Source organism: Molossus molossus, unplaced genomic scaffold, assembly GCF_014108415.1.
Source record: "Molossus molossus isolate mMolMol1 unplaced genomic scaffold, mMolMol1.p scaffold_m16_p_5, whole genome shotgun sequence".
In the NCBI taxonomy this organism is placed as follows: Eukaryota; Metazoa; Chordata; class Mammalia; order Chiroptera; family Molossidae; genus Molossus; species Molossus molossus.
Window position 1 is genome coordinate 57961358 of NW_023425388.1, and position 19492 is coordinate 57980849.

The 19492-nt window shown below is 47.7% G+C and overlaps 2 protein-coding genes across 2 annotated transcripts; one reads left to right on the forward strand and one right to left on the reverse strand.

Annotated features, from left to right (window-relative positions):
- The first annotated feature begins 2928 nt into the window (after positions 1-2928).
- Positions 2929-6073, forward strand: FAM43A (family with sequence similarity 43 member A). The gene has a single exon (XM_036243935.1). It carries the CDS (start codon positions 3844-3846, stop codon positions 5128-5130), a length of 1287 nt encoding a protein of 428 aa, XP_036099828.1. The 5' UTR covers positions 2929-3843; the 3' UTR covers positions 5131-6073.
- Positions 6074-12072: 5999 nt separating this feature from the next.
- Positions 12073-13003, reverse strand: LOC118617516 (L-lactate dehydrogenase A chain-like). Its single transcript, XM_036243498.1, has 2 exons — positions 12413-13003; positions 12073-12153 (listed from the first exon to the last, which is right to left on the reverse strand). The coding sequence occupies exons 1-2, from the start codon at positions 13001-13003 to the stop codon at positions 12073-12075; spliced, it is 672 nt and encodes a 223-aa protein (XP_036099391.1).
- Between the last annotated feature and the right edge of the window lie 6489 nt (positions 13004-19492).

Genomic DNA, 19492 nt, shown 5'->3' on the forward strand with positions numbered 1-19492 from the left:
GAGGATTAAAAAAAAAACCAACCTCAGTTGTGACTTGTGCTTTCTGAGGATGGTGAGCTTCTCCAAAAGGTGAGGCAGGCCCCAGGTGCTGGCCCAGGCTTCTAGGAGACAGCCCGGTCCTCCTCCTGAGTCTTTGCACACAGACACAGAGCATGACTCTCACACAGGAGTATTCCCATTGTCTAGATAGAACCTTTCTGTCCTCCCAAGGTTGAACACAAACTTATGGAGAAGGTAGTCCAACCTTGGCCAGTTTGGCTCAGCGGTTAGAGTGTCGGCCCACAGACTGAAGGATTTGGAGTTCAATTCCTGGTCAAGGGCATGTACCTAGGTTGCAAGTTGGATCCCCGGCCCTGTATCTCTCACATCGAAGTTTCTCTGTCTCTCAGCCTCTCAGCTCTGTGGCCTGTGTGTCCGGGACCGACACTCTGGCTGCGCGGAATCCTCCCTGCCACTCTGCACCACTGGTTTCGCAGGAAGCCCATGTGGTATACCTTGCAGATGCTGAGGCCAACTTTAGCTCCCACCACTTGTCCCACCCCCTCCTCCCCAAACCTTTCTGACCCTTGGACCTCCAAGCAGTTTGAAATGTTAACTGCTTGAACATGATGTCTACTTTTGTAGAGTTTAGACTTCAAGATTATGGCCCAGTTAAAGGTCACTTAGCACAGGTTAATTTGATGTTTTTTTACTGGAATTTTTTGTTTAGAGCACGTACTGTCTACTTCATTGCCACTGGAAGATATTCCGGAAATTTGAGCCAAAGAGGAATTAACCTTGGTTTATTTATAAAAAATATCCTCTGAGGATATTTTTTTCCATTTATCTTCAGATAGAGTGTGAGGGAGGGAGGGAGAAAGAAAGAGAGAGAGAGATATCAGCATATCAATTGGTTGCCTCCTGCAGGAGGCCAACCAGGGCCAGGGACTGAACCAAAACCCAGGTATGTGCCCTTGACTGGAATTGAACCCACGACCCTTTGGTCCTCAGGCTGAGGCTCTAAATACTAAGCAAAACCGGCCAGGGCATAACCTTGGTTTAAATGGTTTATAATCCTAACTAACTCATTCCAACACCATGCCTGGTACCCCTCCATTAACCCATCAATGAGGCTGAGAAGAAAGATATCACATCTCTGGTCTAATGACAGCCTGGGGCCAATTGGCCATGAAAAACAAAACAAAACATTCCTTCCCTCAAAGACTAGGAGGGCCCAAAAAGCATGCTCAAGAGACTTTCTTCTTCGATCAGGAAATTTTCTTCTTTCATTGTTTCAGTCATTAAACTCCATCCTAGTCTGATATGTGATATTGCATTTTCATGTTCTGTAAGTTTGCTGTCCTCTGTACCCAGAAGTCCTTTAATTCTGACCTGCTTGAAGAATCCTGTTCCTTCTTCACACAATGAACCTTTTCTTACAGTTCTGGGTCTTTCTCAAGGCATTTAGTCCACTCTGTCTTGTTCATATACGTATCTCATTCATTAATTTAACAATTAAGCAGTGCCTATTTGTACCAGGCACCAAAGATACAAGGTGCTCTCTTAGAACCCACAAACCCCAAGTTGAGTGGACTTGACATCGTTCATTGGACTGGGAGCTTCTTGGAGACAGGAACTGGGTCTACAAGGGACTAGGTCAGGGACTGGCACCAAAAGGTATTCAGAAGTTAATTAATGCCAATGACTCTGAGAAAGCTGAGTAAGAGTTTTTTAAAAAAGTTAAAAGTTAGCAAAGGTAGAAGGCCAGAGAATTTCCAGAAGGGGCTACAGTGGTTCTGAAATCTGGCATGGAAGCCGGAGACATCCACGATGCCCCAGTGGAGTGGGCCTGTGGAGTGGACGTTGCACTGTCATCTCTAGAACAAACTTGGAAGTTTGATGCAGGATCATCTAGGTGTTTATCGCACATTCCAGCTAGAAGTTTTTTTTTTGCTTTGAGAAGCAAGCAGGTTGTTTCAAAGGCCCAGAAATGAGTTACTAGCCAAAGGTCAAACTGGTCAGATGATTAAAGCTACATTGTTTAGTTGGCACATAAGAAAAGCATGATTCATGTGATTATCATTCCCAGTGGAGGGTGGCCTGGCATTATTTGACACGCAAATAAAAAATGTCACTTGAATTTTTACTAGGAATTCTCATCCAAAATGTGTCAATGATGTAATAAAACTGAATGACTGGCCTGTCAAAGTAAACTGAGTTCTGGTCACACATTAGCTTTACTTGGAAACTGGAGATATCTCAGAAAATTGGGATACGTAATACTCTGAAACTTGACAGCAGCAGGGGGCGCTGCTGGGAGTTAGCAGCAGGTAGCTTCTTATTTATAGACTATATACCTACTATATTGTTCACTCCAATCTCACTATTACCAAGAAAGGCTCCAAGATAGTGAAAAACAAGTCTTGGTATTTTCTTTGCTCCTCTCTATTTTCTGTAGTAGAATAAAGTTCTGTAAAAAATAATATTAAACAGTACTCAGCCATTCTCAGAGTGCTGCCACGTAATGAAAGAACCACTATTTTCCTCAACCTTTTTGCATAGTAAATTATAGTATTAAAAATCCCACCTTCTACCACCTCCTCAAGTTTCGATGGAGACATTTATTCAGCGAGTTGCAATTCATCCTGGAGGTGGAGTGTCAGAATTCAATTTGCTTTTCCTAAGGGGTAACCTCGGTCTTGGTGATATCTGTAGATAAAAGAGATGCTGGTAAATTAGGGATGTAATTGCTGGATTAGACCTGTATCCCTCTTCCCTTGACCAATGGCTGTAACCAGGTCCCTTTAAGACACCAGGAACCTGCCGGGCGTCCAAACCCGAAATGGATAATCTCTGCTCCTCCCCTGTCCCGGCGCGGCGAATGGTTCGCGCCGGCCTATATTTACCCGAGATCTTGCTCGGGGACAGCAAGGATGTGAAGCTGGCGAGCTGGCGAGCTGACGAGCGCTCGCAGCATCGGAGGGGTCGCGCTGCAAAGGCGGGTAACGGACCGAGGGGAGCCCGGGAGCGGAGTTGGACATCCCCGGAGGGAAGAAATGAGGTAGCGACCATCCCCGGAGCCGACCATGCGCACGCCCTGCCTTTGGAGCCCCGCGCTGCCCTGGCCGAGCCAGCCGGGACTGTGAGCCGGCCGAGCCCAAGTCCCCTGCGTCCGGTCGGAGCCAAGATGCAGTGAGCTACGGCGGGACTGCTGCGCGGGGCCCGCCGCGGCCAGCCGGACCCACCATCTGACCGCACTTGGGGCAAGCAGCTGATTCTGGGACCAGCTCAGCGGAGTGGCAGTCTGCCTCCAGCACCCCTTGACGGTGGGGAGCACTGGTCCCGGGGCTCACTCCCTGTTGAGTTTCCGAGGTTTCCGGCCCCAGCCCTGGGAATTGTGTGTGTATGAGAGGGGCCCTTTACACATTCGCCGAGGAGTTCCTGCTATTTTCGCACTATCTCGGCTGTTTTTGCTTGGGGTCCTTCTATTTATTTGCAGACGTGCATCTTTTTTAAAAGATATTTTTCGCTCCACTCTCGTTCTTTTCCTCGTTTTGCTTGCCTAAGATCTTTGCCTCCGTGCTTGCCCAGGCTGGGGTAAATCCTGTGTGCGCTTTTTCCACACTCGTAAGTGATTATTTTCTTCCCTTAAAAAAAAAAATTCTACCCCTAACCCCCGCAGGGTTCCAGAGCACTACACCCCTCTCCCACCTCCCACTCCCTGCAACTGGGCCAGTCCCAGAGACTTTTATTTTTTGGTCTTGCCCGGACCGAGCCTGGCCTAGGCGGGTGGCTCAGCGGGGCTCGCACTCCGCGCTCCGCCACCACCGCCGCCGCCCAACTGCGCGGGGGCGCCCTCCGGAGATGCTGCCGTGGAAGAAACACAAGTTTGAGCTGCTGGCCGAGGCGCCGCCAAGGCAGGCGTCCAAGCCCAAGGGCTACGCGGTGAGCCTGCACTACTCAGCGCTCAGCTCGCTGGCGCGGGCGTGCCCCGAAGGTGCGCTTAGCCGGGTGGGCAGCATGTTCCGTTCCAAGCGCAAGAAGCTGCACATCACCAGCGAGGACCCCACTTACACCGTGCTGTACCTGGGCAATGCCACCACCATCCAAGCGCGCGGCGACGGCTGCACTGACCTAGCGGTGGGCAAGATCTGGAGCAAGAGCGAGGCGGGCCGTCAGGGTACCAAGATGAAGCTGACTGTGAGTGCGCAGGGTATCCGCATGGTGCACGCCGAAGAGCGCGCGTTGCGCCGGCCGGGCCACCTCTACCTGCTGCACCGCGTCACCTACTGCGTGGCGGACGCGCGGCTGCCCAAGGTCTTCGCCTGGGTGTACCGGCACGAGCTCAAGCACAAGGCGGTAATGCTGCGCTGTCACGCGGTGCTGGTGTCCAAGCCCGAGAAGGCGCAGGCTATGGCCCTACTGCTCTACCAAACGTCGGCCAACGCACTGGCGGAATTTAAACGGCTCAAGCGGCGGGACGACGCGCGTCACCAGCAGCAGGAGCTGGTGGGCGCACACACCATCCCGCTAGTGCCGCTGCGCAAGCTGCTCCTGCACGGACCTTGCTGCTACAAGCCGCCGGTGGAGCGCAGCCGCAGCGCTCCCAAGCTCGGCTCCATCACTGAGGACCTGGTCGGCGAACAGCAGGAGCAGGAGCTGCAGGAAGAGGAAGACGAGCACACCGAGGGCTACCTGGAGGAGGAGGTGGAGGAGGAGGAGGAGGAGGATCGTGCCCGGGAGGGGGACCCGGCAGAGGAAGAGGCCGAGGCTCAGCGGGCGCTGGTGGTGGCCATGCACTTCGAATGTGGAGACTTACTGGACACGTTGGAGAGTGGCCGGGAGGAGGCGCTGGGGGACAGTGGGGTCTCGCTGGGCCCCGGGGCTGGGCCGCCGCCTTTGCTGCTGGGCAGCTCCTCCGACGTAAAGGCCGAGCTGTCGCAGCTTATTAACGACCTGGGCGAGCTCAGCTTCGGCAACGACGTTCGAAGCCTGCAGGCCGACATGAGGGTGACGCGCCTGCTGTCTGGTGAGAGCACCGGCAGCGAGAGCTCCATAGAAGGCGGGGGCCCAGACGCCACCTCCACCACCGCCGGGGACCCGTCCGGCCCTACGGACCGCGCCAGCCCTGACGAGCCGCGCTCGGGCTGAGCTCCACTCAACCTGCGTCCGCCTTGGTGCCCCACCGTGACTCCCCACCAGTCTTCTCGACTGCTTCCTTACCTAACCCTGACCTCCGCTCGCACCCAGGAAAGGGCCAGTGGGACACGTGAAGCCCAGAGTTCCCCCTGCCCCTCTCCCTCGACACATTTGGCTGTGTTTTAAGTGGAGCTCAGGTTGCAGGTCGAGATGTGGGGGTGGGGTGGGGAAAGCCTACAAGGAGGAGAGACGCAGCCCCTTGGGGTCAGGGGTGAGGGAAATGCCGGCTGAAGTTAGTAAAGTCCCGCAGGCGTCAGGTGCCTGCCGGCCAGTTTCCTGTTTGTGGGGCAGCTGGGGCCTCAGAAGGAGGGGTTAACTTCCTCCCCACCCCTCTAACTGGGAGCAGCCTAGCATTGTCATTGGCAAGTCATTTAAAAGAAAAAGGAATTTACTCTCACAATGTTTGAGGCTTTGTGCCGCCTCCTTGCCCCCAAGTGTTTTGGTGTGAGAGCTCGGGTTGTTTACCTCAGACTAAGACCCTTGAAATTCTGCCAAATTCTTCGAATAATTGTTTGGAGGAGGGGGAAAGGGAAATGAAAGAAAGTTGCATTTTGTTTACAGTTAAAGACATGTAATATCTAAAAATAAAAAAACAGTTTTCTTTAGAAACACACACACACCTTCATCCTGCTCAAAAGATCTCACTCCATGATACTGTGTAAAATATTTTTGCACTGTTGTGAAGTATTTTTGACATCTTTTTTTGTACATAACTGTTCTCAGAGCTGGATGTTTATATCTTTTGCTGTGCAAAAGGGACATGTAAAATGTTGTCAAGTTGTATATACAGAAATATGTATAAAACATTTTGTTATTTTTGAAGAGGAGCACTGCTCTGGTTTTGTCTGCTGCCCAGTGGGGAGAAAATAAAGAGGAAAATTGAACAGAACAGGTGAGCGTCTGGAACCACTGTTGAGCATGCTTGGCGGTGGGGGTGGGAGAAGGTGTGTCCATGCCGGGATGGTGTGGTTAGACAGCAATGGCCTTTGCCTTGTTTGAAGGTGATTGAGGAAGGGAAACCCACTTTATGCGAAGTCTGGGGCCTCCCTGGCCTTTTGCCACTCTGGATACTGTGGCTGGGACATCCTTCTCAAGTATATCCCATATTCTTCATTAATTAACTTATGGGAATGTGGGTTTTCTCTGGTCTCTGAGTTAATTCTTGGAGATGCAGGGTGAGTTCTGTTCCTCACTCTCAGATCTGTGAGGTTATTTAGGGAGAAGTGACTTTCAACATCTTGTGAGGTTTTACCACCTCCTTCTGTGGTTCATGTTAATGATCAAATGTAAGAATACGATACAATCTTTTCCTTTACATAAACAGCTCAGGGAGCTTTAAAGACCAACTAGAAACCTAAAGAAAGTCTCCTTGGGGCTCTCTGAGGAGTGGGACCATCTTTGTTTTTTTCCTGGGAGGAAAATCAAGGCTAGAGGAAAATTGGTAAGTTCCAATGATGGCATGAGTGAGTAGAGATGCAGGGGGGCTGGGTGGGGAGGCAGGTGGAATACCCTTCCACAATCCAGCATGACCCAGAGGAGTCATGACCTAGAGACAAGCTGTTAGAGCTTGGTGTGTGTATGTGTGTTTTAGGGCTTGCATGCTTTCTGTGTGTTTGTTTCTGTTCTAAATTCCAAACAGATGTCTGTAATTTGGCTACACCCGGTCAGCTAGAAGTTATAATAAGATGCTGCCAAAATTGTGCCTTCTGCAAATTACTTTTTCCCCTTTCACCCTTTGGGCCCCCTTTTCTGTATTGCAGAAACGGATCGCACGCCTGGCCTTCCCTGGTGTCTGAGGCCACTTTGCTTTCTTTTCATCATAAATATGTTCTGAGCAGCTAGACCTGAGATTTTAAGGAATCTGGAATTCACTGGACCACAGAGGAATGGAGGACGAAAGGTTTTTCTTCCTAATTAACAGGAGTGGTTCGGGCATAAGACTATCTTTAGAAAAGCAAAGCAAAGGGTTGGGTGGGTGGGAAATAATTTTAAAATAATCACTTCTTGAAGGGCGTTAAGACAAGGTCCAGGCCTTTGAACCTATCATCTTTTGGTTTGGTTGAGAGTCCCTTTCCCTGAATACCTCAGATACACATTACTGAATGACATTTTAAAACCCCCAGCTAGAGAGGTCAGGAAAGTCAAATCCCATCCTACCTAGACACCCACATCGTGTACCTTCCACGTTGTTCTCACCTGGCTGGCAGACACCTGTGTGGGTCATCACTATCTTGCGGGACTAGATTTCACATTTCAAATTATTTCCACACATTGCCAAGTTCCTTTGCTATTTGAAACTGATGAGAACATTAAACAGGGTGACGATCATATGGCTAATACTTGGAGGTAGGGCCAGGTCTGCATGTCTTCATTCTTATCCAGTTTATGTGTCTAGTGAGAATACTGAGGTTGGTTTTTCATCTGTGACTGATGGGGGTATGGTGACTGATCAAAAAGTTCAGACAAATGACGTTTAAACCAACACCATCAATAAATATAAGGCAACTGTCTCTTTAAAGTCTGTTAATCTGATTTATAAATAAGGAAGGGGGCTTAGGGGTTGAAGAAGGAAGAAGAAAATAAACAGATTGCAAAAGAACCAGCTCCTTTCCTCCCCCCACCTGGTGCCCTCCTCGTCCCTCCTTTCTCCCCTTTGCTTTTGGCTTTTATCCTCACTGCACCCTAGGGCTCTGGCTGATGTAATTCTAGAAGAGATGTGAAGGTGATACATGATTCAGTCTTCTAATGTCTCAGTCCTCCAGGGATGATATCACTAGCGTAAGAAGATATGTTTTAAATGAAAGAAAACACACACACACACACACAAACTAAAAACCAATTTGCTCCTGACACTCGGAGGAAAAAGAGTGGCAGTACAAAAGCAAAACTCAGTGCAAGTGGACGAAATACCTGTGCCAGAAAGCACCTGAGTTCTGTCTGGTTCACTCATCAAATGTAGCTTTTCCTTCTTGCAAGGTGAGACTTGTGTTTCTCCTTTATGTAACCCGATGGTGCTTTAAATGCAGTGAGACACTCTCCATGTTTTCCCAGCCTAAGCGATCCTCCACGTCCAACAGTGCGGCACCGACGGCCTGAAAAACGGCGTGACTTCTGCAGCAAGAGACACTGTTGCAGGGTGGCTGTGTGAGTCCATCCATCAGCTTCTCTTGTTTGTTTGTACAATTTGTGGTGTGTTGAGGGGGAAGGAGGGAGGAGTAGGACAGTGTAAAATAAACGATAGTATTACCCTGCTCCACACACGCATGCTCCCCTTAAAAAAAAAAAATCTCTCTTACTGCCCTACAGTCAGCAGAACAGTAGATTTAAAACAAATTAGAAAGGCTCTGTTATACTAAGAAAGCATGGTTCCCTCCAAGGGACAGAGTTGCTTTGAAGGGTTCTGCTTGTGAAAGAGAGAACTGGCTGCGGAATCCATCCCTGGCACCACACTGGAGTTGAAAAAACCTCATGGGAGTCACCAAGGATCACGAGAAACATAAAAATTCTATTAGGAGCAAGTTGCCCTGTTTCTAACAGGATTTAGTAATTTAATAAGCAGAACTCTTTCCTCTGTGTGGTATGCATCAGTAGCCCCAGCATCTGCTAGTAAGTGATGCATGACAGAGCTAGAATGTGCGCCGACTGCTGGGGCCAGGAGCCATGTCTGACATGTGGGAAACTACTCAGGGCTCCGGGCGGCCGGCAGGCCAGAGCGGCTGTGCACTGTAGGTACCAGGTTTTTCTGCAACATGGCCATATCTGGATCTGGTTTTACTCTTAGCTGGGGCCTTTCCTGCTCCTGCTGGCTTATCCATCTTCACAGGCCACAGTGTGCTTTGGACCAACCCCCCGCCTCCCTCCAGCTTTTTAAGTGACCCAATTTGAGCAGTCTTGCCTCACCACCATTTTATTTTGGTGTTTTGAATGGCTAGGTGGCCCTGCAGGTTGGCACTCATTCCTTCCCCTCTCTAGGGCTGTTCAGTGGGTCCAGCAAAGGTCCTTGTTTCTAACCTCCACGGAGAGTGGCCCCTCTGACAGCTTCTACTGCATCTCCTCTTCATCTCTCTCCCAGCCCACTCCCTCCTGTAACACATCCTGCTTCTCTGGCTTTAATTCCCCAGCTTCCCACCCGATGCCGGCTTCACTTCTCTTCCCACAAACCTAGTCAGACCTTAGATCACCGAAAAGGAAAGAAAACCCAAACTTTAAGGGCAAAACAAACCGAGCACACGTTGATCAGGCAGCACCACTCTGGCAAGTCCACGGCGTGCTCGGGCCCCGCCCCAGCTTAGAGATGAACAAACCGGAGCAAAGAAGGATGTCTTGCCCAAGGTTACACCAAAGGGGTCAAAACCCTGAGGCCCAAACTCAAACCCATTCTCTTTTCATAGTCCTTCTGTTTTTATGGCTTACAACCAGATTTTTAGCTTTATGCTGGCCGAAACTGACACGGCACTGTGATGCCATTCATCAGCCTGCCACTCCCATCCCCAAGTGTGAATGAGTATCTACTAGCTGCACCATGCTAGAGTAGAGAAGTCAGGTGTCTGTCTTTCTGGGGAGAATGCTCTAGGTGGGTGGGTGGCAGCCCCCAGAGGAACACGGTCTTCTCTGGCTCCCACCCCTGAGATCTAGTCTGGCAGCTCCTCTCCCTAGAAGAGCAGGTCTAGTTTAAGGGTGGGGGAGCACTCCCCATTGCATCATGAATATTATTAGTCATCTCTGTCTTTCCTGGTTGGCTGAGATATCCAAGGACAGGCATGTGTTTTTAGGCATCTATGATTCACCCAACTTAGCACAGAGCCTGGCACTCAGCAGGTGCTCAGGAAATGCTAAGGAAGGAGTAAAGAAGTGATTCCACTTCAGGCTAAGAGAATAGGTTTGATAAAGCTCAAGGTCGTCACCCAGATGGAGGAGCCAAGATTTTAAGGGTCTGTGTTCAGAAAGCAGGGAAGATTAGGATTCAACTGATTCCCTAACTCCACATTAGGTAGATTCAGTTCCCAGAAATTTCCTTGACCTTCTGAGGGAGGGATGGTTTTGGTTTGGAGAAAAAAGGTTTATTTGGAATTGGCTTTGAACGGTATTGGAGTCCCATCCCTGCTCATTTCAGTTCCAAGATTATTGCCAAAACTGCCTAATTTGAGTCCATTGAAGGGAGCAAGCCTGCCGGAGAGCCTTGGTTCAAGGTCTCATAGTGACCTGGACTCCCTCTGCATTGACTCAGTCAAGCCACTTCCCTTCTCTAGCCTCAGGATTCTCATAGGTAAAATGTGTGGGTTGGATTAGCTAATAGTGAGACTTTCAGCACAAATGTTTTGAATCGAAGGAGTAAAGGTTAAGGTCAAGTATGTTTATGTCTTCTTCCATCTCTAGTGGGACAGAATAGAAGAAACCTCTGACCGTGCGCTAGAAACTGTCCAGGGCTCTGGGAACAGAGTTCATCTTTAGGACCCACTGTGGCCAGGACCCTCCCCAGAGTCTAATGTAGAGGTGACATTCCTTTGGCCAAGCCAGAGCAGTAGTTGCCTGTAAGGACCCCTTTCATTACCTCAAAACTTGGAGACCATGGTGGGTCTTAAAATGGGGACTGACAATGAAATTAAGGGACAGGTTAGGGCCCATAAAATGATCATTCAGCAAGTTGGGGCCAGAACTCAGGTCTCCTGGCTCCAAGTCCTACACTCTTTTTCTCGTATCTTTTGGGTTGGGATAAATTAATTTGAAAGCAATCCAGACACTATCCAAGGAAATGGGCAGAACCTTAGTGTCTGATCAAAGTCCATGTGGGTACCTGGCAGCAAGGTGTTTTGTTTTCCTAACAACAGAGACCAGAACCCACCTGCACCAAGTCTGGGAACAAGAGGGAGTTGATAATCTGAGCAAGCTTCCCCATCAACCCTTGCACTAGGCTCCTCTCTGGCCTGGAACCACTCTAGTTCTAGATTCTCCTCCTGGTAGAATTTGTTCTCAGCTGCCTGTCAGTGATTCTTCCTCCCCTCAGTTCTAGGATTAGCCAACAATGGCTCAAGAGGTCACCAGCTCACTCCAAGGTCTTCTACCCTGTCTCTCTCTCAGATTCCGAAAGCCAGATGCTCAGCGCTTCTCCAGGCCAGTCCCTTCTTTACCCAGATGGGGAAATTGAAGCCCAGAATTTACGTTTTTATAAGGACTCTTGCATATAAAAAGGCTTTGAGATATAAAAGCTGAGTAAAGAGGGTATTTCAAGCACCATGATGGGAGGAAGCTAGAGTGGCAAGAAGAAATCTTTTGTTGCAGGGAGTACCTCTCCTAACATTACAGATGTTCTCCTAGCATCACAATCCATATTCCTGAAGGTTCCACTCTTGCAGCTGAACTCTTTTTTTTTTTTTTTTCCACTGTTCAAGGTTTATTTGGCATTTTTGTTGGTATGACACTTGGATAGTTGGCTACATTATTTATATGTAGACTTTTCTTTTTACAGTATATGGCAATATACACTAATCTGATACATATAGTACACGGAATAAAATCCTTTAGAACAGTTATGCACAAGACATGCAATACTGGATTTATACATTGGATCCCAGGATGAAACTGATTGGAGAAAAAAAAGTTGGACTAAGCATGTTGGGTAAAGGAACCAGAAGTTACATAACACAGTGAACACACATCTAGTTTGAAGGGCAATTGTAGTGTGTGCAACACTGGCAGGGGTGCCTTTGAGGAGGTAGAACTATTTCACACTAGCTTGTTTAGGATTGCACAGGGTGAGTACCATCCAGCACCAGTATATAGCTGCAGGGTTTTATGAACCATTACTATTTCTATCTTTAGGAAACTGATGTTTTTAGTCACAAATCAGATAAAAAGGATAATATGCACAATCTCCAACTAAAATCCTGTGGTAGCCTAGACAGTTACATGAGGTGGTATGACATGAGAAGACTTTAAAACTGCAGCTCTTTCCGGATCCCCCAAAGTGTGTCTGCACTCTTCTTCAAACAGGCCTCTTCCTCAGCTGTCAGAACCACCTTCACAACATCCGAGATTCCACTCTGTCCCAAGATGCAAGGAAGACGTCGTCCTTTATTCCATAGAGACCCTTAATCATGGTGGAAATTGGATGCACCCACCTAAGATTCTTCATCATACTTTCTGCTAAATCTGCCACAGACAGTCCAATGGCCCAGGATGTGTAGCCTTTAAGTTTGATCACCTCATAAGCACTGTCAACCACCTGTTTGTGAACTTGTTTCCATTGTTCCTTATCTGTATCAGTGCCTAATTCAGGGTGCAGGGTCTTTAGGGTGACACCAGCAACATTCACTCCACTCCATACAGGCACACTAGAGTCTCCATGCTCCCCAAGGAGCCACCCATGACAGCTTAATGGGTGAACTCCCAGCCTCTCCCCCATTAGGTAATGGGACCGGGCTGAATCCAGATTGCAACCACTTCCAAGAACACGGTTTTTGGGAAAGCCACTTATCTTCCAAGCCACATAGGTCAAGATATCCACTGGATTGGAAACAACGAGCAATTTGCAGTTGGGACTATATTTGACAACATTAGGAATGATGAATTTAAAGATATTCACGTTACGCTGGACCAAATTAAGACAGCTTTCTCCCTCTTGTTGATGTGCCTCAGCTGTGATAATCACCAGCTTGGAGTTTGCAGTCACACTATAGTCCTTGCCAGAGGCAATTTTTGGTGTTTTAAGGAAAAGGCTGCCATGTTGGAGATCCATCATCTCTCCCTTTAATTTGTCTTCCATGACATCAACGAAAGCAAGTTCATCTGCCAAGTCCTTCATTAAGACACTGATGGCACAAGCCATGCCAACAGCACCAACTCCAATAACTGTGATTTTATTCTGGGGTCTTTGTTCCTCCTTAAGAAGATTCACAATCAGCTAATCCTTGAGCGTTGCCATACTGGACTGAGGAATCGAGAGTGCATGGCGGGCAGGCGTCGGTGGTGCGCGACATTGGATCCGGACTTGGCGGCAGCTGCTCCGGTACCTGCAGCTGAACTCTTACACAGAGAAAGAGAAAGTGATGTTTCCAAGGTCACATGAGTTCATGGGGATGGGGATGGGTGTGGGGTGGGTAGGGCCATTGGGTCCTTCACCAGTACTCTATCAGTTCTGTGTTGCAGTTCAGGTCTTGCAAATGATTCCCAGATAGCATCTACAGAGATACAAAACCATCATCAGTTCCTTACCTACAGCTGCTGTCTGTCCTCCTCCAAGGCTTTCTCTGCAGATAAACCTGTCTCAGCCTTTGCATGCAAACTTGCCCCCAGTGTCCTGGATTCCCAGGGTAAACTGCTCACCACCTGATTTCCAATAGAGAAGCTTATCTCTGCATGGACCAAACCACATCGCCTATCTGAATGAGATTTGTAGACACACCAAGGTGTGTGGGGCCTTTCCTCTTATATATATATAGCAGCTGTTACAGATGAAGGAAGCTCGCCAAGTCCATGGCTGGTCAGACCTTTTTGGATGTGTTCACACTGATGGAGTCAAAACAGGCTTCAATTCCATTGACCCAGGTGTTAGCAAATTACCGACATTAATGAACAAATGTGGGATTGGGGGGCTAGGTTGGAGTGGAGAGCAGTATTCTCGTGGGTGAGGCTGCAAAGTATTGCGGAAAGAGAACTGGACTTGAGACCCGGGTCTAGCCCTGGTTTTCTCATACATTCCCTCTTTGATGTTGGGCAAGTTTCCTTTGGGGGCTAGTTCTTCCTGTGAAATGGAGATACTGCAGTAATATTTAACCAAACTACCTCTCAGGTGGTTTGGAGGCTCAAAATCTAAATATTGGATGAGTAAGTGCTTTGTAAAGTGCAGTACAGGAAAGGAGTGGTTGCTGCTGGAATATTCAGACTGAAATAACATAGTCGGGAGGAGGGAGCCTCCAGGCTCCTCCACAGGGCGAATGTGTACATGGGCAGGGACATTTTCCATGAAACATGGACCAGGGTTTACGGAGGGAAAACAGCAAAAACGGGGAAGTAATCTATTAAATATAGGAAGCAGTAGGTGGGTATGTAAACGGAAGGCTTTATGTGGAGAGATACGGACTAATTTTCCGTCTGAAGTTCTAGATACCGACACGTGCTGCGTGGCTCCATCTCCAGCCCGATGTCTCCTACCCACTGTGGCAGGAGAGCACGGCAGCTGCCTGTGCTCTCTGGCTAGAGTTTTATTTGTTCCTTATAATGGGATTCATTTTGTCAGTATGTGATTATCAGCCCAGACCAATGTTTCTAGTGTGATTAGTATTCTATACTCACACACACACACACACACACACACACACTCCTTCCCAATACTTTCCATACATATTTGTAATCGTGATTTCATTTCCTTCTCGAATAGATTGTTCCTGAAATGGACACGCCCCTCCTAAAGCTAATCCTTTAGACCAGTAGTTCTCAACCTTCCTAATGCCGTGACCCTTTAATACAGTTCCTCATATTGTGGTGACCCCCAACCATAAAATCATTTTTGTTGCTACTTCATAACTGGAATTTTGCTACTGTTAGGAATCGCCATCGGAAATAAGTGTTTTCCGATGGTCTTCGGTGACCCCCTGTGAAAGGGTCGTTTGACCCCCAAAGGGGTCGCGACCCACAGGTTGAGAACCGCTGCTTTAGACTGTTTTCTAGAATGTGGAGGTTCTGAGGTTTTCCTTGGAGACATTCTATATAGAGTACATACAAGAATACCTAGGACCCTCTTACCCTGATGAAACTGTGGTGTGTGTGTTACTGTGGGTATGGCTAGGACTGTGCTCAAGGGTGCGTATGAGCCGTATGTAAACTCAAGTTGTTGTGGTTGGCATCAGTGTGAAATGATCAGTGAAAACTCATAGCGCAAAGAGAGAACTATGCTGATCCTCCCAGATTTCTGCCAAGGAAAACTTCAAATCACATCACCCTTTCCTTTCTATTATACCCTTAGTTTTCTCTTTTGTTTGTTTTTAATCTTAAAAGGTTCTTAAACTAATGGAAATCACCAGTTTCCTCTAGGAATGCTTTATACTGCTGGAGACCGTGATTCAAAGAGGCCCCGTGCTAGGATGACCATAGATTCTGGTTTGCTCAGGGCAGTTCTGTTTATGCCTGATGTCCTCACATAATTATAGTCACTTAATGATGGGGATATGTTCTGAGAAATGCGTCACTAGGTGATTCCATTGTCATGTGAACATCACAGAGTGCACTTGTGCAAATCTAGATGGTAGAGCCTGCTACACACCTAGGCCATGTGGTATAGCCTGTTGCTCCTATGCTACAGCCTGTACAGCATGTTCCTGTACTGAATACTGCAGGGTAATGTGTTGTGCTAAATATGACAATGGCTACGATGTCACTAGGGTCACTAGGCAATAGGAATTTTTTAGCCCCATTCTAATGGTTTTAGGACCACCATTGTATATGTGGTCCATCCTTCATCAAAATGTTCTGTGAAAGTATGGGCACATGACTGTGTAGTAGAGCCACCTCTCACTCCCAAAATGTCTTAGTTTGGATGATAAATGATATAGTTTCCTTACCTATGAGCTAAGTGATTTTGACCTTAATTTGTGCATGTCTTCATTCATTCATTTCTCTTCTCCTTTACTGAGGCAACACCTGTAATACATCTATTGTGTGCCAAGCCCTGTGCTAGCTCTGGGGGTGAAGTGAGGGATAGGGGTGGGAAATGAGAACAAGAAGTAGTCTTTGTTCTCATGGAGCTCATAATCCAGTGGAAAAGACCAAAACATGTAACACCTACCCTACAGGAAAAGAGGTTTGGTCAGTTGATGTGTACAGTATTGGGGGAATACAGAGGAGGGGCAGCCAACTCCCCCCAACTCCCCAAGGAAGGGAGGGGTGGTCATAGAGGGCTTCACAAAAGAGATAATCATCCTCTTTAACCATCACAGTGGTCTCCTCAAAGGCTCTGGCTGAGTCATAAAATCTTGCTTGATCTAGGTTCTAAAGGAAGCATAGTCCTCTACAGCTTTTTTGGGTTGTGGGAGTTGGGGTGGAGGGGATGTTTTTTATAACTCCTATTGGCTGTAGCTTCTCTCCAGCCCTGTACTTCTAAGGGCCCTTTCAGAATTATATGTGGGGTTTCTTTCTCATTGGTACAATTCCTGACCCATGAACTTGGCAACCAGAGGAATAAAATTTGGTTGGTAATTAAATAGGGTAAAGAATGCTAGCTGCTTTAACAAATCCCATACCCTCACTGGCTCGACATAATAAGACTTTATTTCCACCCAGGCTCCTTGTATATTGTGGCTCCACCATCTTATAGAGCAGGAGTTATGGGCCAAATTGGGCCTGATGGCTGTTTTTGTATATGAAGTTTTATTGGAACACAACCATGCTCATTCATTTACCTATTGTCTATGCCTGCTTTGCACTACAATAGCAGAGCTGAGTAGTTGCAACAAAGACTGTAGCCTGCAAGCCTAAAATATTTACTATTTGGCCCTTTACAGAAAATGTTTGCTGCCCCTTGCCTTAGTGCAGCGGTTCGCAACCTGTGGGTCGCAACCCCTTTGGGGGTTGAACAACCCTTTCACAGGGGTTGCCTAAGACCATTGGAAAACACGTATTTCTGATGGCGATTCATAACAGTAGCAAAATTACAATTATGAAGTAGCAACAAAAAATAATTTTATGGTTGGGGATCACCACGACATGAGGAACTGTATTAAAGTGTCGTGGCATTAGGAAGGTTAAGAACCACTGCCTTAGTGCCTCTGAATTTTCTCTGGGTCATAGGCTTCTGGCCAGAGAATGTCCTCCAGTGAACAGAGTGTGTAAGGTCATTTGAAAGTTTTAATGGGTATGCCTAAAAGTGATACATACAACTTCTGCCCACATTCCATTGGCCAGAACTCAGTTCCTGGCAACGTGTAACTTCAAGTGTAGCTGGGAAATGTAGTCTAGCTGTGTGCTCAGAAGACGAGGGAAGTGGGCTTGGCGAAGAGGCATACAGTCTCTGCAACAGAGACTCTGACCACTGGCCCAGGTTTATCTGAGCTAAGGCTTCAGGAGGATCAGGGGGAGATTATTTATAAGAGTTTGTGAAGGCATTCTTCTCCAACACACCAGGCAGATCAAAAGCTCTGCCAGGAGAGTCATTCTGTTCCTTGTCCTGGGTTGGACCAGCCACCTGAGGGTCTGTGTCCTTCTCTCTCACAGAGGCGTCAGCTCTTCCCATTAGGGAGCCTAGACACCTGGGGAGAGGGATGGCTCTGCTTTCCAAGTAAGAGGGAGGCCTGGACAGCTGTGTGAGTGGTCACTGCCTGCTCTGTGAAGGCTCTGAATGAATTCCACCCTCCGCCCAGAGGTCTGATAGAGGTCCACTGTCCCCTGCCAGCTAACTAGCATACTGGCTCAGAGTGTGGGCAGAATAAGGGGACTTTTACTTTATACTATACCCTACTGGTTGGATTTTTAATTTTCTTAGCACGTTACATTTATAATAAGCTAATATAATTAAAAATAAAAAAACCATATAATGTATTTTAGAAATATTTTAATTCAAAATGAAAATTTTAAAAGGCTTATGGAAACTAACAGGATTATTTGGAAAATTTACTGGTGTTAATGAATTATGGCATTACCTTATTCATTACTACTATTTGATACGTTTAGGGATAAATCTGCAAATAGTTTAAATAAATGTATCATTGTAAGAAAAAAGGGGAAGGAAGGAAGGAAGGAAGGAAGGAAGGAAGGAAGGAAGGAAGGAAGGAAGGAAGGAAAGAGGGAAGAAGGGAAGGAAGGGAGGAAGGAAGGAAGGAAGGAAGGAAGGAAGGAAGGAAGGAAGGAAGGAAAGAGGGAAGAAGGGAAGGAAGGGAGGAAGGAAGGATGGAAGGAAAGAAGGAAGGGAGGGAGGGAGGGAGGGAGGGAAGAGGAAAGGAGGGAAGGAGGGAAGGAGAGAAGACAACGTCAATGAGTTATGTTTCTTCTGGAAGTAATGGCACTTGGGGAGAAGAGCAGCATTCCAGCTCAGAGGCCTGAGTTTGCACCTCACTCTGGGTTTATACTCCACTCTGGGTTTGCACCCCATTCTTGAGTTTGCATCCTGTTCCTAGGTTTACACCCCCATTCTATAAGGCTCCCTGTCTGACATTGCACAAAGAGGTGCAATTCTCCAAGGTCCTCATTTGTAAAAAGAGATCATTATGCTCCCTTGTGGCTTTGTGCAATTCAGAGGATATCATGAACTTAAGCCACTTTTATGGAGGAACCTGGAGGGCAGCTGGGGTTGGATCTCAGGACAGATTCTGGACACACAGTGGTTGAGCCTACTCTGTTCTTCTCTAGTTGCTTCCTGGGGGTCTTGCTTCCCATAAAAATTCTTGAGGATGGAGACCCAGTATTTCCTTAGGGCCTCATTCCTGAGGAGCAGACCTAGACTGGGGTGGCCCTACCAAGGAACTGTTCCCTTGGTAGGCACCTACCGTATGCAAGGCAAAGTGCTGGGCATGTCAAGTGCAGGTATCTCATGGTGATGGAATAAGTAGTGGGCAGATCAAGGACTGTGGTCTATGTCTCCAGATTCTGAGTGCTCTAGGGTGACATAGGGCAGAGGGATATGGACATTGGATACTGGGTGATGAGTGGGTAGACAGGTGAGAGTAACAGGGAGGGGCAGGGAGTGGAGGAGGGGAAGTTGGCAGCTGGTAAGTATGACGCTGTGGGTGGGGTTGGGGCCATAGCTCCCAATTTGTGGCTGTCATCAAAGTACCCAAATAAATAAAGGTTTACAATTACTAGGAGATGTGGGTTTGGGAATCTCCCAGCAGCAAGGCCTAGATGTTAATTAAGCCTAAAATAGGTTATTATCTCTCTCCATTAGATTGAACAGAGGGGAGTTGATGCAGATGGCAGGTTGGGGACTTTCCCATATGGCTGTTACATGTTATTATTTCTGGCTTTTAAGAGGCACCCAACCTGGAGCTTTGGGGCACAGCTGAGGGGATGGAGTCCACCTTTAAGGGCTGGTCACTGAGGACATTTCCCACCCCGCCCTCACAGTTAAAGAAGGGCCTGAACAGGCACTCAGCGTTTGCCTTGTGCCTTTCTGGAGCTACCTGACAGGTGTTCCCACACTGGGGCAGCCACAGAGCCAGAGAGAACAGTGTGGAATACAGAGTGCCAGGAGCCTGCAGGCTTTTCCATCCTGAACTCCTCAGAGCAGATAGGCAGGGGAGGTATTAAGATATTTAATGCCCAGCATGGCATGTTCACCCACTGTCCGAATGGACATTGGTCATAGCACTAAACCTAGCGTAGGTCCTGG